The sequence below is a fragment of the Aedes aegypti genome, chromosome 3 (genome assembly GCF_002204515.2).
Source record: "Aedes aegypti strain LVP_AGWG chromosome 3, AaegL5.0 Primary Assembly, whole genome shotgun sequence".
NCBI lineage: Eukaryota > Metazoa > Arthropoda > Insecta > Diptera > Culicidae > Aedes > Aedes aegypti.
In genome coordinates, this window is record NC_035109.1 from 337,380,206 (window position 1) to 337,404,926 (window position 24,721).

Here is a 24,721-nt window from a genome sequence, read left to right on the forward strand (position 1 = left end):
GAAAGCCACGTGATTTTCGCGAAATTCAAGCCTACTACTATTACCATTCCCAGCACTGCACAGTGGACTTTTTTGCAAAAAAATGTCTTTAAATTCAATATCTCTGGATGCCGCTGGAATAAAATCGATCTTTTTACCGTAAAAGAAAGATATTTTTATGGACTAAACGATAGTGAGGTGTGTGTTCACTGCACGTTATTTTTTCGTACGATTTTGACCTATTAAATGTCATTTTACCCTATTTTCAATGGAAATTATATATCTGTAAATCAATATCTCTGGATTCCGCTGGAATAAATTCGATCTTTTTACCGCAAAAGAAAGATTTTTTCATGGACTAAACGATAGTGAGATGAGTGTTCACTGCACGTTATTTTTTCGTACGGTTTTGACCTATTAAAGGTCATTTTACCCTATTTCCAATGGAAATGATACATTCATAAATTAATATCTCTGGATTCCGCTGGAATAAAATCGATCTTTTTACTGCAAAAGAAAGATATTTTTATGGCCGAAACGATAGTGAGGTGAGAGTTTACTGCACGTTATTTTTTCGTACGGTTTTGACCTATTAAAGGTCATTTTACACTATTTTCAATGGAAATTATATATTTGTAAATCAATATCTCTGGATTCCGCTGGAATAAATTCGATCTTTTTACCGCAAAAGAAAGATTTTTTCATGGACTAAACGATAGTGAGATGAGTGTTCACTGCACGTTATTTTTTCGTACGGTTTTGGCCTATTAAAGGTCATTTTACCCTATTTTCAATGGAAATGATACATTCATAAATTAATATCTCTGGATTCCGCTGGAATAAAATCGATCTTTTTACTGCAAAAGAAAGATATTTTTATGGGCAAAACGAAAGTAAGGTGAATGTTCACTGCACGTTATTTTTTCGTACGGTTTTGACCTATTAAAGGTCATTTTACCCTATTTTCAATGGAAATTATATATTTGTAAATCAATATCTCTGGATTCCGCTGGAATAAATTCGATCTTTTTACCGCAAAAGAAAGATTTTTTCATGGACTAAACGATAGTGAGATGAGTGTTCACTGCACGTTATTTTTTCGTACGGTTTTGGCCTATTAAAGGTCATTTTACCCTATTTTCAATGGAAATGATACATTCATAAATTAATATCTCTGGATTCCGCTGGAATAAAATCGATCTTTTTACTGCAAAAGAAAGATATTTTTATGGGCAAAACGAAAGTAAGGTGAATGTTCACTGCACGTTATTTTTTCGTACGGTTTTGACCTATTAAAAGTCATTTTACCCTATTTTCAATGGAAATGATACATTCATAAATCAATATCTCTGGATTCCGCTGGAATAAAATCGATCTTTTCACTGCAAAGGAAAGATATTTTTATGGCCAAAACGATAGTGAGGTGAGAGTTTCCTGCACGTTATTTTTTCGTACGATTTTGGCCTATTAAAGGTCATTTTACCCTATTTTCAATCGAAGTTATACATTCATAATTCAATATCTCTGGATTCCGCTGGAATAAAATCAATTTTTTTTTACCGTCAAAGAAATTTTTTTTATATGGGCAAAATGTGAGTGTTTTTATGGGATTTAGATGTTTATAAATATATATCTATAGACTCCGCTGAGATAGAAACGAACCTCTGAAGAAAGATTATTTCATATTTAAATGGATGGTGGGATGAGTATTCGCGGCAAACGAGTTTTTTGCACGAGTTTGTCCGACCGATTGTCAAATTACTGTTTTTGTTAGAAATTATATACTTTTTAATCAATATCTCCGAATTTTGCAGAGATATAACCGATATTTTGCCTCAAAAGAAAGACATTCTCAATAGCAAAACAATATTGAGGTGAGAAGGTGGGGAACGTGATTTTTGCGTACGATTTTTGCCAATTGAAGGTTACTTTTTTATATCATTTTTTTTATAGGAATGAGATATTCACTAATCGTTTCTTTTGATTCCGCTGAGATACTACTCGAGGTAGTAAGAGTCAAAAATTTCATGAGTAAATTAATGGTGGAGTGAGTACTTACGGTACGTTATTTTTTCGCATAGGTTTGTCCTATCAAAGGTAATTTGACCCTGTATTTGTTAGAAAAGAGATACCTCAATATAAACCTTACCATCGATAAATATATATAAAGTAGTTATTAATATGGGTTATGCTCTGATTTTTTGTTATGTTAAAACATTCTAGAAATAATTATCTAATCGGTACTTGGTCGTTGTCAATACTTAAAGTAGATAGGTGTAATGATTTTTTATTGGATGCGAGTAACTGACGCTGAAAAAGACAACTGGTAATCGAAAACGCGTATCTGTCAAAAGATAATTAATCAGTATGGAATTAAGAGGTACAATAATCAAATCATTTTTTTTGTTCCTGTTCGTTGCAATTAGTAAATACTGAGTGCAAGTGTCTAACTCGGCCATATTAAAAATAATCTAGCACCTTGAAATTCGACCTCAACCTTCTCATAAGAATTATTATTATTATAGCTTTATTAAGGAGATTTTCAGCCCTAGGCTGGTTCATCTCCGTGACTCATAAGAAGGATTTTTTCATTAAAAAGTCGAAAATCGATTATACACCAGAAGAATCTAGTAATTCCACTTAAAAATATTGTCGAGAGTGGGTATAATGACCATCAAATAACTAAATCGGTAAGAAAAATCGCGCGCCCTAATTACTCACCCAATTATCATGTTACTCGTGAAACTTAGTTACTTTTTAGGTAAAAAGTTCGTTTCTATCTGAGCGGAACCAAATATGATATTTATAAAAATCTCATTTCTATGAAAAATGAAAATCAATTCTAACAAAACAGAAAAACTCATGCAAATAAATCGTGTGTCGAGATTATTCAACAAACCATTAATAATTTAAAAATTAACCTTACGAAACAGTACCTTACTGTGAAAACTTACCCCATCATCGTTTTGCCCATGAAAAATCTTTATTTTGCGGTTAAAAATATGATTTTAATGCAGTGGAATCCAGAGATATTGATTTATGAATATATCATTCCAATTGAAAATAGGATAAAAAGCCCATTGATAGGTCAAACTTGTACGAAAAAATAACGTGCAGTAAACTTTCACCTCACTACCGTTTCGCCCATAAAAATATCTTTCTTTTGCAGTAAAAAGATCGATTTTATTCCAGCGGAATCCAGAGATATTGAATTATGAATGTATAATTTCCATTGAAAATAGGGTAAAATGACCTTTAATAGGCCAAAACCGTACGAAAAAATAACGTCCAGTGAACACTCACCTCACTATCGTCTAGCCCATGCAAAACTCTTTCTTTTGCGGTAATAAGATTGATTTTATTCCAGCGGAATCCAGAGATATTGATTTATAAATATATCATTTCCATTGAAAATAGGGTAAAATGACCTTTAATAGGTCAAAACCGTTCGAATAAAACAACGTGCAGTGAACTTTCACCTGAATATCGTTTTGCTCATAAAAATATCTTTCTTTTGCAGTAAAAAGATCGATTTTATTCCAGCGGAATCCAGAGATATTAACTTATGAATGTATAACTTCCATTGAAAATAGGGTAAAATGACCTTCAACAGGCCAAAACCGTACGAAAAAATAACGTGCAGTGAACACTCATTTCACTATCGTTTAGTCCATGAAAAAATCTTTCTTTTGCGGTAAAAAGATCGAATTTATTCCAGCGGAATCCAGAGATATTGATTTACAAATATATAATTTCCATTGAAAATAGAGTAAAATTACCATTAATAGGTCAAAACCGTACAAAAAATAACGTGCAGTGAACACACACCTCACTATCGTTTAGTCCATGAAAAAATCTTTCTTTTGCGGTAAAAAGATCGAATTTATTCCAGCGGAATCCAGAGATATTGATCTACAAATATATAATTTCCATTGAAAATAGGGTAAAATGACCTTTAATAGGTCAAAACCGTACGAAAAAATAACGTGCAGTGAACACACACCTCACTATCGTTTAGCCATGAAAAAATCTTTCTTTTGCGGTAAAAAGATCGATTTTATTCCAGCGGCATCCAGAGATATTGAATTTAAAGACATTTTTTTGCAGAAAAGTCCACTGTGCACTGGTTGTGACCAACATTACTTCTGTAAGACAGATTTTTGCTAGGCCCCCCCTAGGCCCCCTCCAGAAAAAAATCCTAGCTACGCCAATGACGCTGGTTCAAGGCTTTGCGCGTAATCAGTTGCGACTTCAAGCTCTTAGTCAGTGCCATTAAGCTGAGAAGCAGTCCCAGTGGGGACGTTATGCTCCCCACAAGAAGGAGAATTTCTGAAACAATTCTTGAGATATCCTTGAAAGCACACGGGAAAAAAACCCCAAACTTTATTATTCATGATATCATGACCACGAGTCATGATGACGATTATTATGAATAATAAACACTGGTTTCATGAACATAAGTCATAATCGTCCAGAGCGTTATGCCAAAGATATTTCCGCGTTCAAAAGTGACGCTGCGTCATATAATCATGACGCTGAGTCATGGAACCATGACTTCTTTTTATGAATTCATGAATTTTCATAATCACGAATTAAAATAACCAGATTTGGGCGCACTTCACGTTACGCAAATCTGTCAGCCATTTTTCTCATTTGATTCAGAGCGTCTTTTGCGATCGGCGGTGTTTTACTGTGAGAAAAAGTAAATTCGGCGAAAAAATAATACGAAACGTGCAAAGGGTAAGGGGGATGAAAAAACCTTGTTATCATGAACCACCACCTTCTTGAATCCAGACTCAGCTTGCTACTTTTCATCGCCAATCTGGAATCATAAATGACAGGTTTTCTATCGGTTCTATGTATAGGATAGGTTTTCTATCGGAAGAGCATTCGAACGTAAATAAGAATAGGGGTGTTAATCTCTAAAAATAGAATTATAAGTGAAAGGTACCTAAATTCATAAAGAGTGCTTATGCTTTCATGAACTGTGTTCATGATTACAGTTCAAATGCTTCATGATATCATGACGCACCCTGCCACTTTTCATCTCCAAAATTGGAATTATAAAAGACTGGTACCTAAATTCATGAATAGTGCTAATGTTTTCATGAATTGTGTTCATGATTCCAGATCAGATGCTTCATGATTCATGACGCAATTTGCCACTTTTCATATCCAAAATTAGAATCATAAATGACAGGTATCTATATTCATGAATAGTGCTTATGCTTTCATGATTTCAGATCAGATGCTTAATGAAATCATGACGCAGTTTGCCACTTTTCATATCCAAAATGGAATAAGGAGATCTTTTAAGCATTCACAATATTGTGAGAAATGAAATCATAATATTGAAAAGGTCTAAAGTTGATTCAATCCTCTAACGCTCAAGAAACATGTACAGCACTATCAATTTCCATCGAATCCAATGCAAAATCGAAAAAGTGAAAGTGATAGTTCAATCTGTTTTGAGCTAAATAAACTGAAAATATCCACCTTTTTCAAGCTCTTCAACATATGTTTAGGTGATTTTTCTGTCCAATCGTAAAACATTCGTAGAAAAATTGCTTATTTTTTGACTCCCACACAATTTGTTTTGGAATGAAAAAATGCAAAAATAAATGAAAACCATTCTTTGCCATGCAACTTGATAATTGAAATAAGAACGAGCTGATGAATTATCAATATCTAATATCTAAATGGTGTCAAAACTTATGAGCTCCATGAGACTTGCTCCAACCACTTGTTTAGCTAAAAAAAATAAAACGGAGTTCTTACACCGCCAAGAACTCACCCAAGGGAAACGGGGCTTCGGTAATTATCATCCATTTCCGGTTCGCTCAACTTTCTTCCAAATGATTGCTGGGTAAGTAAGTAAGTATGTACCCTACGCATAAAACATGTAGTAAATATTTATGATCTGCTCTAGCTGCAAAGCGACCGGATTCTACGAAGGTCAACGATCACGAAGAACCCTGGCGTAGAAGAAAAAAAAAGCTTCAATCCCATCAGACCTGAATGGGCAATTATTCGCTTCATGTTGCTGTCATAATTAGTTGTGGGTAATCACTGCCGCAACAACCTTCCCCCCATCAAAGGGTAAAAGTACCAATTATGGATATAGTAACAATTGCAAAGTGGAATAAATATAACATTTTTGTGTATCTCAAGGATCGAATCATATGTGTTTGGGGTTGCTAAATATTATTCGTTTCTTCAAAATCTTCAAAAAATAACTTTTTGATATGTATTATTCAGTACATAAAGTCTGAAGCAAATGTAACGAATAAACTAACTTGCATGCATTATAATTGGTATACCTAACCTAGTCGTCATCATCATTGGTAGGCTCTTTACCATTCGTAAAGGGGTTGTAGCTGTTCTTCAGTGGATAACGCTGATAGGAAATCAGCTTATTCACGAAACTATGACGCGACGTATAGGGAGCTGCTGAGCATTGGTGCGCCGTGACGATTCATATGCTATCTAGGTTTCACTGATTGTTACGTCCAAGGGAAACCATTTTACGGCAATGCGATAACGTTTTGTTTTGTCTGTGATGATATGACTGTTTGATGTAGCAACTGATTCGTCGAACATTGGACAGCGAATCATGTGCCCATTACTGGTGGCTGCTATCTGCGATGGCAAAACATGTGATCTGAAACGTGTGTTAGTGAAGTAGTAAACGACGTGAGTTGGTAAACATTGGTCAAAAGTAAATACAAGGCGGGACACATGATCCACCTATCATCACTATGAAAGTTATTTTATGTGAGGACTGTGACGAACTTGATTTTTAAAATTCAAACAATGATAACGTTAAAATCAATGCAAGTGTATAAACTTCAGGTTTTTCAAATTTTAAAGCAACAGTGTCAGAAATATGTCACACGTGTAAAAAATCTATTTTCAGTATCTATCATCATATGCTGCACATTATAAGAGACTGTTTAACGTATACTGCTACAACTTTGATCAGATTGGGGGGATAGTAGTGCATGATGAAACCCCTCTAAACATGCTCCAAACTTGGGGGACACTGTTGCTATTGGAAGTTCGTGGATTGTTTATCGTGCCAGTAAAGAAAAACACCTACCCGCAACGGTAAACAAGCGAGAAAAATGGATTTTATCATCGTTCTTTCTTTGTGGCTCTCGTTCGCTGCTTCCATTTATCAAACTTGTTACAGCTTGCGATACATTGACGATCTCACGATCCCACCGCAACAGATGGGATGTTTTTCTTTGCTTGCTTTGATCGTTCTTCATACTCAAATGAGAGCGAATCCTGCAATGCCTGGGTATATCTCAAAATCCAGATAATTTCGAAACTTGGGGTCTTCAGTAAAGTTGTTCTGAAGGAGGAGCGCTATCTGATGGTACCATTTAAAGTTGTTCAGTAGCTCAAGGGTTTCTATTATTTTAGTTAATTACAAATTTTACGGCTTAGATAAAGAAAGGCATTGGGCTACTGAAAAACTTTGCCGAAGACGCCATCTTTCTAAGTGATCAGGCTCCTGAGATATCTGCAAAACAAAAATGTCATGCTCACTAGCGCCGCTTACTGGCAAAATTTTTGAATCAACTAGGTATCCTTGGAAAATGCTTATCAAAATGAACCTCCAAAGTGAGAACCTTTGAGCGGTAATTATTGAAACACTTCGTCTGAAATGTTTCCCATACAAAATCGAGTGTACGGAATTTGAATCAGAACGGAAATCATTTTATTCTGTTATGTTACCTGAACTTCTAGATTCTTCTACGGAAATTAGGACTGGAAAAGCAAAAATATCTTATCAATCAATCCAAATAAATTTCACGTCTTTTGATTGTTCTTGTTTACTCTGCACCCATGCGCTCAATATCTAACCTCAAAGCGAACATTGAAGTCAACTCAAGCATGTCCGTTCCAATTAGCACCACCAAACGTCAGGGATGATAACAGCTTAAAGTTTGATCTAAGCATGGCGAGAAGAAAACTTCCTATTAGTGTGACTGCTTAGCCGGTGATCGTGATCTCAAATACCCGTAGATAAAGCAAAGAAGAAGAAAAAACATGATAGGGAGACCCATCTATGGAATCGACGGTCGCAAATGCTAATTGAAATGACTTGAACGTGCCGGAGTAAACTAGATCGAGGTGAGTACACATCACATTCACCGGGTGCATTACGAGGCGCTTCGTATATGTTGGTATCTATAGTTTGAGACACGAACGCTCAGAAGAGCCTCTAGGCCGCTGGATGCACTGGATTTCGATTAAATAAACTTCTCTTTGGTTGTGTAAATATCTGCCGCTTGCTGGAAGCTTGTGTGACAGATGATTAGGAAAGGCATTCTCTTGCGCGCGGGTGCTTTCGTAATGTATTTCAGTTGATGCTATATAAGATCTAGTTGGGAGGAGGTATGTTTGATAGTAAACAGTACCATAAACTTAATGGGACTGCATTCATTCAAAGTAACCGTTCTATGATAAATACGGCGATAGACTGTTGAATTTGGTGAGCTCGTTTTATACTATTTTTTTTCTTTAATCTCCTACACGCAACAAGGGACTGCAATATTTTAATACAATTACATACTCTGTATATGATATTACTAAGAAGACAACTTGTACCGTCTTCAGCTGAAGGCTGTACGGACTAAACGTTCATTAACATAAGGCAACGGACAATATGGAACACCTATTAGCCCAATGAAGTGTTTTTTTTTTTTTGTTTGACGAAAAGTTTCCTCCTTTGCCAGGAAGAATTTTCCTTAGACGAAAGGTTTCAGTAACGATTGCGATATGTATGTTATTATCTGTTAAAAAGCTCAACAGGAAAGGAAAGAATAATTTCTTCTTTTTTACCACACAGAAAACGAGCATTCCAATTTGGAATATGGGCGACGTTGGCATAGGTAGCTCCATTCGAATTGACAAAATACGAACGGTTACACGCGTCAGTGTGGGTATGACTAAAATTTGATTGTTGATTTACATGAATTTGATTTACCCGGCAATGTGTGTGATTATTAATCAAGTGATGAGAATTGCTTGTGATTCAGCAGATAAATTACGGGTACGATAATTGTTCCCGTTCATCTGCCTGGTACGGTCCTCCACAGTCGTTTGTGTGAAGGGCAATCGCAAAAGATGAACATATAATTGCCCCTGAAATCTACAAATATAAGCTTTTCGGTATCTTCTTTCACAAAACACATGTCTATCTTTAGAGTGAAAAGAGTCTCTATAACTGAATTTTTCTGTCCGTTCACCCCTGGGGAAAACCGAATTTCAGATTCATTAGGTATCCCGACTAAGGGTCAGAGTTGCTCGAAGTCACTATCAATGCTTACAATTTGCTGATTTGTACAGGCCGACTGCGATACAAATTGCATCATTCCATATCACATCAACATCATGCTGTCTACTCCATCACCAGTGCATTGATGGCGATAGACTATGGCATAGGTTCCCAAACTTTTCGAGTGCGCGACCCACCTAGCTGTCTGGCATATTCTTCGCGACCCACCAGGTGAAAAAAGTTGATAAATTAATTTTTCCACTAAAATTTTTGAAGTCTATCGTTACTTTTTGAAAATGACATGCACCGCGAACGTTTAAATTACAAAGTCTACGATGTTGCTTACATTTCAATGTGACTAATTCTCGTTCAATTGACAACAACAATCACATCGAAATATTCTATTCCACCATATTACATATTTGATGGGAATATAAACTTTTCATAAAATTTTACGAACCAAGGAAAACAGTTTTTCTCAGCTAAAAAGTTATTTATTTTTTGATATTTAAGATAATTATTTTTTTCTGAGCTGGAAATTTCAACAGTAAGAGTACTGTTTATCAATTAAACTCACTGAACTCCCAATATTTGTGATAGAATTATTTGAACAAAGATTTCAAATTTCATTTTTGCTAAATTTATTGTACCGTTTTGACTCATATTCCGAACACTTAAGGCCAACAGTGACTTCATATGCATCTGATAGGCATAAATCGGCAGATATTTGGGTAAATTTTAATTTACTCGCAAAGCCTAACTGTTAGCTGTTGGGTGTACCGATAATAATGTTGATTTCATTAGTTTTAGTATTGTTTTTATGTTAAAGTATGGAACAACATTTTGACTCAAATGCCGAACACTGTGTTCATTCTGTCTCATATTCCGAACACCTTGATTCAAATTCCGAACAGCACGAAAAAATCGTATTCAAATTAATAATTTCGCAAATTAATGTACTTAAGCTTGTTCTTCAGGTCTGAAACTAGAGAATCATCACTACTCCCGCAGTATAATTTATATTGGAGGCGTTAAAATTGAATTACAATTGACTGCCATTTCCTTGTTATGTGGTGACATATTTCAGCGAAACATTTCAACCAAATCGCCATACAAAAACCGAGTGTTCGGAATATGAGTCTGTTCGGAATTTGAGACAAAACGGTACACAGCAAAAAGTTGTGACTATTAAGTAGCACGCAATTTGGAAATCAACGGAAAATTGTGGCAGGCATTTGAAAATTACAAGCGTTAGCCAACAGCTGAAGCAAATCAGACCATCTGTCAACCAATCATGACCCTTGCAATAACAAATTCAGTTCAGTGCGCTAGAAATTTATTGTTGGCTGCTCTTTCAAATTCACGATGAAACCGCCAACCATCGAGCGATTCTGTGACACATTCATTTAAGAAAGAAGCTGTTCCACTTTCATTTTTCATTTACTGAGATGGTGAAACAGCCGAGAAAGCTGGAGCGTGTAGCTATCACTAAAGGGTCGCGAGTTCGATTCTTGGATACATTTCTGTATTTTCTCTTTTAATTTTGAAGCTATCATCAACTTATTTTCAAACCAGCAGCAATGTAGTTTTAAGATCGCACATAATGATGAATATATTTTGATACATTCAATCCGTCATAGTTTTAGACGTTTCGTTCGCACTATGTTTGTTTCCGAAATTTGCCACAAAAATGTAGTATGTAAATCTATAAATTTATCCAAACTCCTTGTACAGTTACGTTAATGTGAAAAAAATCACCATATTTATACAAAACTTTTCTTATACGAGAAAAAAGTTTTGTTTGAAACGAAATGTTTTTAAAGCTTCAATTTTCTAACATCTTTCAAAAAAAAAAAAATAAAATAAATGCCATATCAAGTGTTTTGATCATCAGTACTTATGACTGTTAGGCTCTAGAAGAAATGCTGAAATGAATAAATGGGAACAATTTCAAACCATTTGCTTCGAATCGAGGAGACATATGAAAATGTAGGAAAAAATCTAAGTCGATCAACACAAAATGAGATATTTTTTCGCGACCCACCAGAGAGCAGCTCACGACCCCCCTGGGGGTCGCGACCCACAGTTTGGGAAACTATGGACTATGGATATTACTGATAGGTTAAGTTTAGATTTAAATTAAGCAGGTAAAATGGCAATTCATCAGTACGATATTTTCGACAGTGTTGCAGATAGATTGAAACAATGTGTTGGTCACTGAAAAACATCAATAGCATGGATAATGACCACGTGATCACTCATTCTGCAGTAATTTTGATCTAGATTGCGATGTCGCATCACTGATGTTGGTTGTAAAATCAAAGTGATATTGATAGCTCGCAAGTGATATTGATAGTTTTAGACCATCAGCCATCAGCTGATTTGATTGATATTAAGCAACTCTGCTAAGGGTACATAACAAAATTATATCAACATATGTTATTATGTTATAAGGTTTTTTTTTCGAACATAGGTTGTTATAAACTTGATGCAGGATGTTGTTAAAATAACTAAAATTATAACAAAAAGTGCATGAATAGTAACATATACATAACAAAATGTGTTTTAATTATAGCAAAAACATATCAAACCAAGTTATAATATTTGATACAAAGTATCAAAATTATAAAACTGTTCGATATAAGATAATAATGTTTTTTATTGAAATGCATTACTATCTATTTAATTTTGTTATAAAGCTGTTAAAAATAAACAAACAATATCTTAAAGGGAAATAAAACACATTATGTTATATTTTTGTTTTAATATGTTCTGTGAATAACGGAGCCTAACAAAATTATATCATAATATGATATGCATATAAAATTTTATTATATTTTTGCTACAAGCCTCTAGTCGGTATAACTTGGTCTTTGTTTCTTAACGAAAAGACTTCCAGATGAAAGAAGAATCTCCAGGTCAGGAGCGAAATAATTTCATGAACTGAACCCTATGATGAAAAATGTAGTGGGAACAGTTTTTCTTACATTTGGTCGATTTTCTCCATACAAACTTAAAGCTAGTTTACTAGTTTAGCTTTCCCTTAGAGTTGACGGATCCCGCTCAAACTTTCACAGAAGTTTCAACAGGTCCAAATTAACAATTTTTTTTACAGTTGGGCTTAGTGATACTTAGTTTGTTATAAGAGTGTATTATTACATAGTTTCATTTTTTTTTGCATATATGATATTACTTTTTAAATGAGATTTAAGAATAATTTCTACATGCATAAGCTTTAAAATAAAACTAAGATTATCTCTAGAGATATTCAAAGGAAATTCCGGGAATATTTGCAGTTTAACCCTTGCCAGCTAAGATTTTACCAGCTTCCTTGCGAAATGCTCGAGAAATTATTCAAAACCCTGTTATTTGACGGTGCGAATCAAAAAAATCAAAAATCTGCCTTGTTTTCATCACATGGTCAATTTCTCTCGAATCTATCTCAAGGATTTTCGGGTAGATTTTCAACTGTAATAGTTATCTTTGGTAGGTTTCTATGAATATTCTTGACGGTTATTTTTTAATGTTTTCAGAGAGTTCCTGGAGATTTTTAAACTAATTCTTCCCATGTCTGATAACTAGCAGTAAAAAAACCAATTTGTTCTCCTAAGAGGTGCATTAGCAAGTCTTAACTTCTACAATTCAACCAATATTTAAAAGACATGGACACCGTCTTCATCCATTTAGCTGCACAGACTGTAACTTGACACTAGACAACGGACAAGCATACTCCAATGGTCCAGCCGAGAAACATTCCTGACGAAAAGTTTTCAATGGCTGCAGCGGGAATCGAAGCCTACGAGGACTCCAGGAATTTTATAAAATTGCAAGTTTTAAAATTTGACCTTCAGTGATGTATTTATAACTTTGTTATTTCCAACCAATTTCAAACCTTACAACATCATTCTCTTCAAAATTAAATTCATAAAAAATTGTAGAACATCGAATTTCTTTGTTGGACCATAACTTCATGAATACTGAACCAATTATTTTAGAAAGAAAATTAGTTGTTTAAAATTGTGAATACAACATATTTGAATAAAAAACGTTTTGACCCAGTTATTCAACAAAAACTTCTTAAAAACAAAATTTTCGACGAAAAATACCATTTTTTTCATTTTTTTCAGCAAGACCAAGCTGAGGGTCGTGGGTTCGAATCCCACCGGTCGAGGATCTTTTCGGGTAGGAAATTTTCTCGACTTCCCAGGGCATAGAGTATCTTCGTACCTGCCACACGATATACACATGCAAAAATGGTCATTGGCATAGTAAGCTCTCAGTTAATAACTGTGGAAGTGCTCATAAGAACACTAAGCTGAGAAGCAGGCTCTGTCCCAGTGGGGACGTAACGCCAGAAAGAAGAACCATTTTTTTCATATCCTGTGAAACGTTAAAACTAAATCTGAAACTGGTGTTTCATATGTGTTAAACGTTAGAAAAGGTCATCAATCATAAAACAAAAATATGTTTGCGTTTATTAATATATTTTGGTACTATTCATCTCGTAGTTATAGAAACATCAGTTTAATAGTAAAAATGTAGTTTCCGGCAATAAATCAACAATCCATATAAATCCTTTTTTTTTTCCTTTTAAATAAGTACTTGTGTAGTTTTTGTTGGATAACTAAGTCAAAACACTTGTTATGTTGAATATACAATTTAAAACAACTAAATTAGCTTCAAAAGCATGAAGAAAGATTTGAAATCAATTGAGTATTCGTGATGATACGATCAAACAAAGATGATTTTTTTAGTACAATGAGTAAAAAAGTAGAAAGCTATTTTTAACTAATACTTGTTTTAATTTTAGACAAATTTGCTGTCCTACAAAATTTCCATAAATTTAATTTCAAAGAGAATGATTATAAAATTGGTTCTAAAATAACAAAGTTATGAAGATTTCACTGAATGTCATATTTTATCGCTTGAAAATTCACCTTCAAGCCGCTTGCGCCAACTTTAAATCATAATATTTTTAGCTATTTTTTTAGTTGAAGGTTTTTCTTTTTATGTGAATTGAATTCAGAAGAGCACACGAGTTTTTGATTTAAGAAATTTTCGAAAATTAAGCAGCATTCTAGGGGAGAGGAGTTCAAAAAACTAAAAGGGTACTTTTTGAATCTTCCCTTATTCAGAAGGCAACCCTAAAGTAACAATTAATGCAGCTTGATTGGGTTTTTATGTAATCCTTGATTAACTCCCACAATTGTCTCTGAACAAAATCATACATTTTCGAGAAAAACTTGAGGGACATACTAGACAAACTATCAAAACAATTGAAAAAAAAAATCAATCGAATCTCTGGATAATATTTTGCAGCAATTCCTTGAGTTTTGTGATCGGAAGAATGCTGGCTTAAAACCTTAAAAAAAAACTTTTGACAAGTCCATGGAAATTTTGCTATTAACTGTTAGGAAGAGCTGCATGAGCAAATCTTGGATAAAATGCAAGTGAAATTCCTAGAGAAATTTCAAGAGGAATCCGAAGTCAAAAATATTGAAAAATGGTTGTGAGAGTAATACATTTAATACATTTACTTGAATATTCCTAGGAGGAATTTTTGTAGCTACTCCTGGAAGTAAATGTGATAGTTTTTGTCGGAATTTATATGAAGAAGGCAGAAAGGATAACTGTAAAATTTGAGGTGGGAAATCTTAAAGATCATCCTAAAAAAAATCCCTAAAAGAATTTCTTAAAAATTTAAAAAAATATCTCTATGGATTTTCTCAGAAGAACTGCGCGCGCGAACGAATGTGTTGAAAATTAATCGGTCACGTTTTATCGTCTCCGCAAATTCTTAGATATTGCTAGTGCAGTTTTTGAAAAAAGTGTCGGAAAAAAAAACGGTTTATTTTGCACGCTTTCTGCTTGACAGTGCTTCGTTAATGCTCAAGCAAAAGTTGAAGATGCTTCGATGCCAGGTCTCAAATTTTTGGGGAGCACAAGTCTGGAGAGCCAGAAAGCGGATCGGGCTGAAGGCTTGATCGAACTCGCTGGTGGTGACCAATCAGATTTTCAGGCAGAACCGTTGCCTGGTACTCTAGATTTGTGCTCTTGATGGTTGACTCTTGACTTCGTTTCATCATCACCAGGATTTGTATGCAAGAAATATCGAAATCTATCGAAAATCCTTAGAGCTACAAATCCTCAAAGTTGAAGAATGTGGAAATATTGTCAAAAGAAGCCCCGTTTGCCGGTACTGACAGGTGATTTTTTGAACTAGTTGCACGAATCGCATCACTTACTAAGGTGAATCCTGATCTTGCAGCTATAATCCCTCCCCACTAAAAAAAGCTCCTTTCCATGACAACCATGGAGATGCAGAGGTGATCTCGGTCTCTAGTAACAATGTGTGTCCTTCCCTTCCCCGATTACCGTAAGGACGTGGCCGGTGCCGTTATTGACTTTATAGTGTATGGAGTTCTCGAAAGTGTACATTGAAGATGGAATGCTACTCTCAAGCTACATCTCTTGGTTCCTTGTGCAACTTCGATTATCGAAGTAGCAACTACGAATTGTACGGTCATCAATGATTGTGCTTATGCTTTTCTTGGAAAAACTTTTGTAGGAGTCTTTGGAAGTTTTCTTATGATAACTATTGGTAAAATCTGTGAAAGAATCAATCGAAAAATATATGGATCTTGAGAAAGTCTCTGGAAAATTAATGGAGGTAGCGGAATTTGGGGCAAGTATGCCACCTTAAGCAAATTGTTCTCTAACTTTGCCTGGAGCTTATAAAATGCACCAATTTAGCCTCATGAGGTTAGTATCACATCTTTTCATAACCACTGTGCCATTTAAAAAGAAAATAATTTCAAAAAATATTAAATTTGGAGCTTCTCAAATATCATCCAAAATAACCTATTTTTCGACACTATGGGGCAAGTGTGCCACCCATATGGGGCAAGACGGCCACCGAATGAACATCGCATGTAATTCTACTTGTAATGAAATTTTCTTTACATCCTATTAATATTACTTACAAAGCAGACGCTAATCGATAATTTTAAAAATAATTTTAAGTTTACCGTAATGAGGGGAGGCTTTATAACAAGGTTCAAAACATGCGTAACTCCCTATTACTCAATTCGAATTACTAAAATGGTTATTTTTGTCTCGATTCAATACAATATATGTATTACCCTTATATTATGGCGAATATGTATAATATTAAACTAGATCAGCACTAAATAACGGTAAAAAAAAAATGATGTAAATTTGAAAAACGGTACTTAATAAGCCGAATAACATGTTATTATTGAATATTTTGAGAAAAAATCGCTTTGGGGGGAAAAATGTCAGTTATTCCCCTACTATAGTTCAGAAACTACTACTGGTGCCTCATTTTAGTTTATTATTATGATTTTGTTGATGGTGTTTACATTTTTTTATATTTCACTCCAATAATTTTTGTTTATCAAAAAGGTGGCACACTTGCCCCAATAAGTGTACTTTTCAACCAAACTGGATTTCGTGTGTAAAACTTAATACTTTTTTCGTTCAAATGCCACAATAAGTTACACATTTCAACAGTTTCACGACGTACAGTACGTTATAAAAATCTGTTAATAATTTATCTTTCACCATGCTATTTAAATTTGGTTGTCTTTGCACAAGTCGATGTAAATACGTGAAAAATAGAGCAATTTCCATCATATTTTGATCATTGTATTGTGAACTATAAGGGAACATATTGTTAAGCTCAAAGAGAAAATATATATTGTAGTTTTTATAAAAAGCAGGGGTGGCACACTTGCCCCTATGGCACACTTGCCCCAAAGTCCGCTACCTAAAAACGTTGGTGTGCTCAAGAATGTTCTGGAGCAAATTCTGAAAAAAAAATCTAAGCATTCCTTAAAACACTATTGAATTTTTGGAAGAATTAGTAGAGGAAACACCAGAGGAATTTTCGGAAAGATATCTTTTAGATTTCCAGAGAGTATGCCAGAAGCTAAAGACGTCACTAGCAGAATTCCTAATGCTTTTCCTCGAGAAAGCTGAGACGAAATTCATGGAGAAAATCTCATAGAAAATATCCCTTAGTTACCATACATTGTTGTTAATCTGATGAAAACCCTGAATGGTTCAACGATAAGAATAGCAACAAACAATAATCGCTCGTCTTCCAGATGACTGTTGCTGATAATGATTCTAAATCGTAAAGACTTTGCCACCTCCGGTCTACAACACACATCGTTCCGAACAGTCTGTAGCCCACCTCCGCCTCCCATTCGAACACACATTGTTTGTTATTGTTTTCGTTACGGACGACGACGATAAACCCACCACTAGTTAGAGGCCACCGAAGAGAGCATGCGCCGACCCGCAATGTTTTGTTGTGCTGCGATGAAAGTTTCACTCCAATCATCATCATCATCATCATCATCATCGTCAACGGCGTCCTTCTCTCAATGGTTTCCCTTTTATGGGAAAGCACCCCTCGAATTCACCACCCACTTCGTTTGGTACAAAGTTGCAGTCTCTTGCCACCGGGTGGGTGGGAAACTGGGTAAATATAGAATAAGCGAGGTCGGTGTCTCTCTCTATTATGCACAGAGGTCCAGCTGGAGAATAACCCCAATTACTGTACAATTGAGCTTCTTTTCCTCGGAATCCCCGAATGACCCGTTCAAGTTCAAAAGATTTAAGGAATAGGCTTCAGTAACAGAGTGGTGAAATAGAAAGAAAGATAAGCAATCGAAGGATCAAGATAATTGGCCATATATCGCGAAATGCTAAGGACGGTGAAACTCGAAAGAACCGCCGATCAATTAAAGAAGAGTACATATCGGATAAAAAGACTTGTTGATCACCTTGAAATGTATAAGGTTATGATAATCATGAATGCCAAATTTTTTTCGGGAAAATGGGCTATCCGGGGAAACGGGGAAACGCCATTCGGGGATTCGAGAATCGGGGAAAAGTAGCACAACCTTCTATTCATAGCTTTACGGTGAAAATAAAACCAAACATTCATCTTCAAAACCAGATAGTTAGGATTACATACAATACATAGATGAGAAAAATGGTCTCATCATGTTTGAAAGCTGAATTGCTGCATAAACTTTAAATTTTATTTGAAAACTCGACTTTTTCATCTTCACAAAAACCCGTGAAATTTTGGATTTCAGCTATTGTCCGACATTTTCCCGAAAACCATTTCTCCAAATGACGTTTTCCCGAATCAATTTTTCCCCCGAAAACTGTTTTTCCGAATGTACAATATCACCGAAAAAAGAATGTAATATTTAAAGATACAAAAAAAAAATTCTAATCCGAAACAACAATTATAATTTAAATAAAAATAATCAACAGGATAGTACTCTTAACAAAAATAAATTATTATGTATGAAAAATATAATTTCCAAAACAATTTCTATGAATAATAATAGTAAAATATAGAGAATACGGAATATTCGTCGACCACTGTGTTACGGCGGCAGGGCACTGTATTGATTCATGGTAGAGTTCAGGATCCGTTTCGAACTGTAGGGTGAAACGAGGTGGTGGTAAGGATATCTGGGGAGCTCGTGATCCTTATGTACAATGAAGTTCGCTTGCATTGGATTTCTGAGTTGGGTGGTTGACGGAGATGTACAGTTTTATCCACATCCACATATGTGGGTGTATGTTTGTAAGTGTCTGTGTGCGGAACCGGGGATGATGTTCTTTCAGCTCCACCATGACAAACTACGGCGAAAGCTGAGCAACCGAAAGGGATTTGCGGAAGGTAAGGAGCCCGGAGCAATGTAAACGATGGGAATCTATTTCTGTTGTGTCGAGGATTAATTTCATATCAACTGACAAATTGATTGGACTTGAACGAGTGCATTGTGTCGAATATCGACGTTTATTGCGTGAGCAGTTTATGGTATTTATGCGCTAGATGTGGTTTGGCGATCAGAAGGTAATTGATGTTAAATAAATTTATAAGAGCATTAATTTATAACAGCACAAAAAAAAACAAAGCTATTGTGAAGCAAGTTGAGATTTAGAAAAATGACCAAAATGTTATCATAAAAACAGGACCCTTTATGAAATAGTTCCGATTTAACCGGTTAATAACCGAGCTAATATTGAATAATGTGATACATAAAATATCAAATAAAATGAAATCAGAACTAATATTTATTGACGATTAGCTTCAATAGAGTATTAGGCTAGTGAGCTCGTTTCATGCATTTTTTTAGATACGAATATTAAGAACTTTAATTTAATTCGAATTAAATGCAACAAGTATTTTTCATGTACCACAATCTAAATTGCATATGATTTCCGATTGGCTTGGAACCTGGATCCAATTGGGAGATTTTACATTAAAAACATTTTAAAAAAAAATACACCAAACCGTAATGCTTCTAGTGGACGATTTGTCCTTTTGTTTCTCAGTACAGAAGAAAAGTATTCTAGTTTCATTTTATATATGCTTTCAAAACAGAATCGCGAGTACGTTGAAATTGCCTCTGTTCATGTTTTTATGATAAGTAACAAGCTCAAGATCGTAGTTATAATTACTAAACCGAATTTCACGTCAAATTTTGGTATCGTCGTACCTCTTGCGTCAACAATGGAATTTTAGGAATGATTGTGTTAAGATTGCTGTCGATGTACGGTTTATATATCTTAATCAGCTCTATGCAGGGTTTTTTTTTTTGAATTTCTTTATTGGTATCATTCCACACATTACATTCATTTCTTATATCTACGTGTTCTGTGTTATTAGACAACACTATCATCCTAATTTGGTAAAACAAATTTAAGATTTTATTAACATTTTGTTAACAACATATTACATTTCATTTGCCGTATCAGTTCAGATTTTTTACAGGTGAGTTGATTCCACCTGCTTATAAGAGAAAAATCTATGCAGGGGTTTAATTCTGAGAAAATTGAGAGTATCTCTCACTTATCATTCCCTGTAACAATCATGTAACACAGTACATCATGAGAATCTGATCATCATCTTCTGCTACAGCTCTGACTGTATCGAAGGATAACAGTGCATGATAAAACCCAACTAAACAAGCTCCAAACATTGGGGACAGTATTACTACCGGATGTTCGAGGATTGTTTTTATAGTGTTTTATTTTATTTTATTTTTGTAACTTTTTAATATAAAAAGTTAAACCCATTGCATTGGGGAACGCAACAAGAACGAATCGCTCAAGGGTCGGCGATGGTGACCTCGACCTCTACACCGGGTTCGATGTTGATCGAGGTGATCTGCTTGACGATCTCCGATGGCGAGTGCAGATCGATGATACGCTTGTGCAGGCGCATCTGGAAGCGATCCCAAGTCTTGGAACCCTCACCGCAAGGGGTCTTACGGGTGGTGATACGCAGGATCTTGGTTGGCATGCGAACTGGGCCCTTAACACGCAGCTTCTGCTGTTTATCACTCCTATAAGATAAATCACCAATGATAAAAAGCGAGGCTCTTGTTCGCTGCTGTTATTTATCAAGCTTGTTAGAACTTGCGAAACATTGCAGATCATGGACAGACTACAGATGTGTTGTTCTTCTTCTCTTGTTTTTTCGTGCTGTGCAATTAAATCCGGAGAAAATCGCGAATTTGACGAAACTGACAAAATGTACGCAACTGAACAAAGTAAGCTGCTCACAAACTTTTCCCCTTCTGATAGTTTAACTAGTTGAAAACCCGAAATCAAATAGTGAACACGGCGTAGCAGTAATAGGTGATATTGAAAATAATATCGATGACGGGCGATGCTAACATGTTCGAGTACTTTTCAGGCGATACTTAGTAAATACTTTTTAAACGAAAAACCAAAGGTAACTAAAGGAGCTATGTGTCGTATTTTAATGGTTTAAAAATTGGTTTATGAATTGTGAATTTCATCTATCTTCTTCTATATAAATAAAAATGGAGTGGTGTTTGTATGTCACGAAATGGCTTACAAACGGGTAAACGGATTTGAATGATTTTTTCTCCGTTTTGTTCGACGTGTTTGTGTGTATAAAAATCTGAGAATCTGAAATACGAGAGTGAACGGAACTGTCATTGTGTATGGGATATAGCGTTTTTGAACAGCCTAATTGATGGCTGGCAAGGCCAAGTTTGCCGGGTTAAAAATATTTAAGTTTGAGTATATGTTCTCCAATTGCTATTTTAAATTGTACTTGTAAATTTCATTCGTTATTTTCCCATCGTTATTGATTTATCAGTTGAGCCCTAATCGCAAATCTCCTTTGAAATGTTAATAAATTGTGCTCTGTGTAAAACTGATAGGATTGAGAATAACTTCATGTAAAATTTGAAATGTAACTGAAAATGTATAAAACCAGAATCAAAGCAAACATGAGTTACCAGTTGCCTTTGGTCAACTTTGGTTAACAAAATTCGGTGAGACCTAATCGATAGTTGAAGGATTTGTAAAAGAGAAAAAAAAACAAGAAGGTGTATCAGGGTATAGAGTTGCTCGCTGTCACTATCAAAGCTTCACGGTGCCCCGACAGACCGTTATTATGCAAAATAAATATCCATCAAATCTGAGTACAGGGCTCGATTCCTTATATTATTTTGCACCTCTGGGCCAATTTTTAAAAAAATTCCTAGGAAGAATCTCGAAAAATCTTGATTTGAAGTTTTTGACTAAAAATTCCAATATAAACCATATTAAAATTACGTAAGAGCACTGAAAAAACCTACAAAAACGCACAAAAAGTTGATCAATTTGTTCTAAATAAGTATAAAATAAATACCGTTGTTATAATTAGAAATGTTTACATCTAATTTAGCTTACCGGAGTGGCTTAATAATGTTTTTTTTTATAGTTTACTAGTGTAAGTTTAATTGATTGTTGTTTTCTACGTTAAGCCGGCTTAAAATTAGCTGATTTCGACTGGCCGACTGCGATACAACTCAGATTATTCTGTATATCATCAACATCATGCTGGTTAGGGGTCGTCCATAAATGACGTAGCTTTTTAGGGGGAGGGGGGTCTTTACGAATTTGTGACTATGTGTGACGAGGGGGGGGGGAGGGGTCCTAGCTAGTGGACGTAGCATTTTGAATCACGGCGGTAAAATGAGAGGCGCTGAAAAAAATTAAGTACAATTATTTTTTACCAAACTTCTTTTTTCTTTGTTTGACTCATAAAGTTGGGTTCTAAAATGATGATTCAGCTTTAAAACATCCATATGACAAGATTGAAAGAAATCTAAGAAATTTAAGATTTTCTGTAGTGCAATCAAACAGATTTTTTTATGCTTTAAATAATTATGCGAACATTATATTCATGTATTAATAAATTAATTTATAAAAATATAAATTGAAAGATAATTATTAAAAATCAAGGCTTTAACGACTTGGAAAACATTGATTTAGTTTTGTTCAGAGTTCTGCTAGAGCTTATTTCTTTAAAAAAAAAAACATATGTTCGCTTTGGCAAATATTACATTAAAACAAGATATTCATTCCGTGAATTATTCTCTCAATGTTGCAGAAGCTCTCCACCCAATCAATTCATCGATTTATTTTGATATATCAATGCTCTTGATGGAATAACCTTAATTAAAATTGATGGAAAAGCCTGGACAACAGATTCAACTTGGTAATTTGAAGAAAGATTATGCTTAGTATTTAATTGTTTCGTTATAGGTTGTGTAAGATTATTTCAGTATGGAGAAAGATAATGAAGTTGAGCTGAAATATTAATAAAGTTGAATAATCGCTAAGATTTTCTGAACATTACAAATATTACAAGTGTAATCTTTTCTACATCTGGCAACTGATTGCTAAATGGATTTGAATTTTGATAATAATGACGAATATCCATTTCAAATTAAATATATCTTATCTTGATCATTTTCATAGAAATATGTTTCCTAACAACGAATAATTAAAAAACAATCCTCTAATATAACTAAATGTCTTTTGAACATATTATAAAATCTATTGTACCCTAACTCGTTACTGTTAGCTTCATCAATCCACTCGAAGATTTTTCCTTTTTTCTATATTTTCAGCTGTAAACTAATTTTTCATGGTAACAACAGCAAAAGTAATACAATTTAGCCAACAACTTAAACAGGAACAAGTTTGTTTAAAACTGTTCTCCAAATTACTTTTGAGCGTTACGACAAATCAAACATTTATTCGTTAGATTATCCTTACGTTTCAGTCAGTAATTAATATCAAAATCTGTATTGAACTTCCGAATTCTAATTTTTTGTTTGAAAACAAATAAAAAAAAAATGTAGGGGGAGGGGTGCTTGATATGCTACGTATTTTCCAAGGGGGGTATCAGCATTTGTGACGAAATGCTACGAGGGGGGAGGGGGTGTAAAAAATCAGTGAAAAAATGCTACGTCATTTATGGACGGCCCCTTATATTCAGCAAATACCTTCACCGTTCAGCATGCATTGTTACTTGGGTATCTCATCTGCAAGGAGCATCAAAATTTAGTTCAGGGTTATTTTTGTTTGTAACACTTTTGTACAAACAAAAATAACCTTGATCTAAATTGTGATGCTCCTGAGGAAGTGGTGTTTCATAAAAAATGATTAAATCATTCGACAAACTCTGCTCCAGATGTAGTAGAAACAATTATGTCTCAGCATTTGCTTTTTCAATCATTTGTTGTCAAACTTATCCTGCTTCAGTATGAATTGTGTGTAAGCATAGCTTTTCATGTTTTCAGAACCAGTAAATCATAATAATATGCTGACAGGTACCCACCCACTCATCAATCATTTGGAGCCACTGCTGCAAATCAACCTGTGACCTTTCGCCATCCCACCGTTCAGCGACATACATTCCTCACGTTTCGAAGATGCTATGACTGTTACAGAGTTACGAGGATAACAAGCACGGCGTTAGCAGGTGGATTCCCATGCAGCTGTTATATCATGCAATAACACTTAAGTAACCATGAACCGGGAGCAATGCATTTACAACCTGTGCACTCACTCACACAACTATCACTCCAAAATACATATAAGTACTCATGGAAAGAGTATCCATCCTTCATCCACCATCCCACCAACACTTGCTCAAAACCTGCCTCGCCACCCATGTAGACGAATGTGGGCTGGCCAAGTTCTAGCCCCCTCGTCATTTTCCAGAAATTTCCATTCAGATCCGTCGACTGCATGGCCGCAGGTTGTTGTACAAACATTGCTCCCCGTTTTCCGGAAAACTTTGCAGCAGCGCCTCCGAAACCGAAATCGTCATGTGCAGTAGTAGTGCATTTGAGGGTGTGGGTGGTCGCGTTATAACTAGACACGGTTCTGAACTATGAACTCTGGGAGCACCCACCCCCTATCATTGGTATGAAAATGAGAATGAAAACAGAGGAAAACAAAACGGGACTCCAGGTGTAGTACACCTACGCTGAACACCCGAACGATGCACCGGGGGAGAATGGGAGCGTAGGATGCAAAAATAAATCTTTCCAATGCGCTTGTTGCAGCTGATGTGGGAGGGTG

At 35.1% G+C, this 24,721-nt stretch overlaps 2 protein-coding genes across 3 annotated transcripts in view; both read right to left on the reverse strand.

The window, feature by feature from the left end:
* Positions 1-24,721, reverse strand: part of LOC5571208 (xaa-Pro dipeptidase) — a 365,701-nt gene that overhangs the window by 147,262 nt on the left and 193,718 nt on the right. The window lies entirely within an intron of this gene.
* LOC110678198 (40S ribosomal protein S20-like) overlaps positions 20,351-24,721 on the reverse strand; it is a 39,557-nt gene continuing 35,186 nt past the window's right edge. The window contains exon 2 of the mRNA XM_021850826.1: positions 20,351-20,670. Within this exon, the coding sequence (XP_021706518.1) occupies positions 20,433-20,670 (238 nt within the window). The 3' untranslated portion in view covers positions 20,351-20,432. The remainder of the gene's footprint in view (positions 20,671-24,721) is intronic.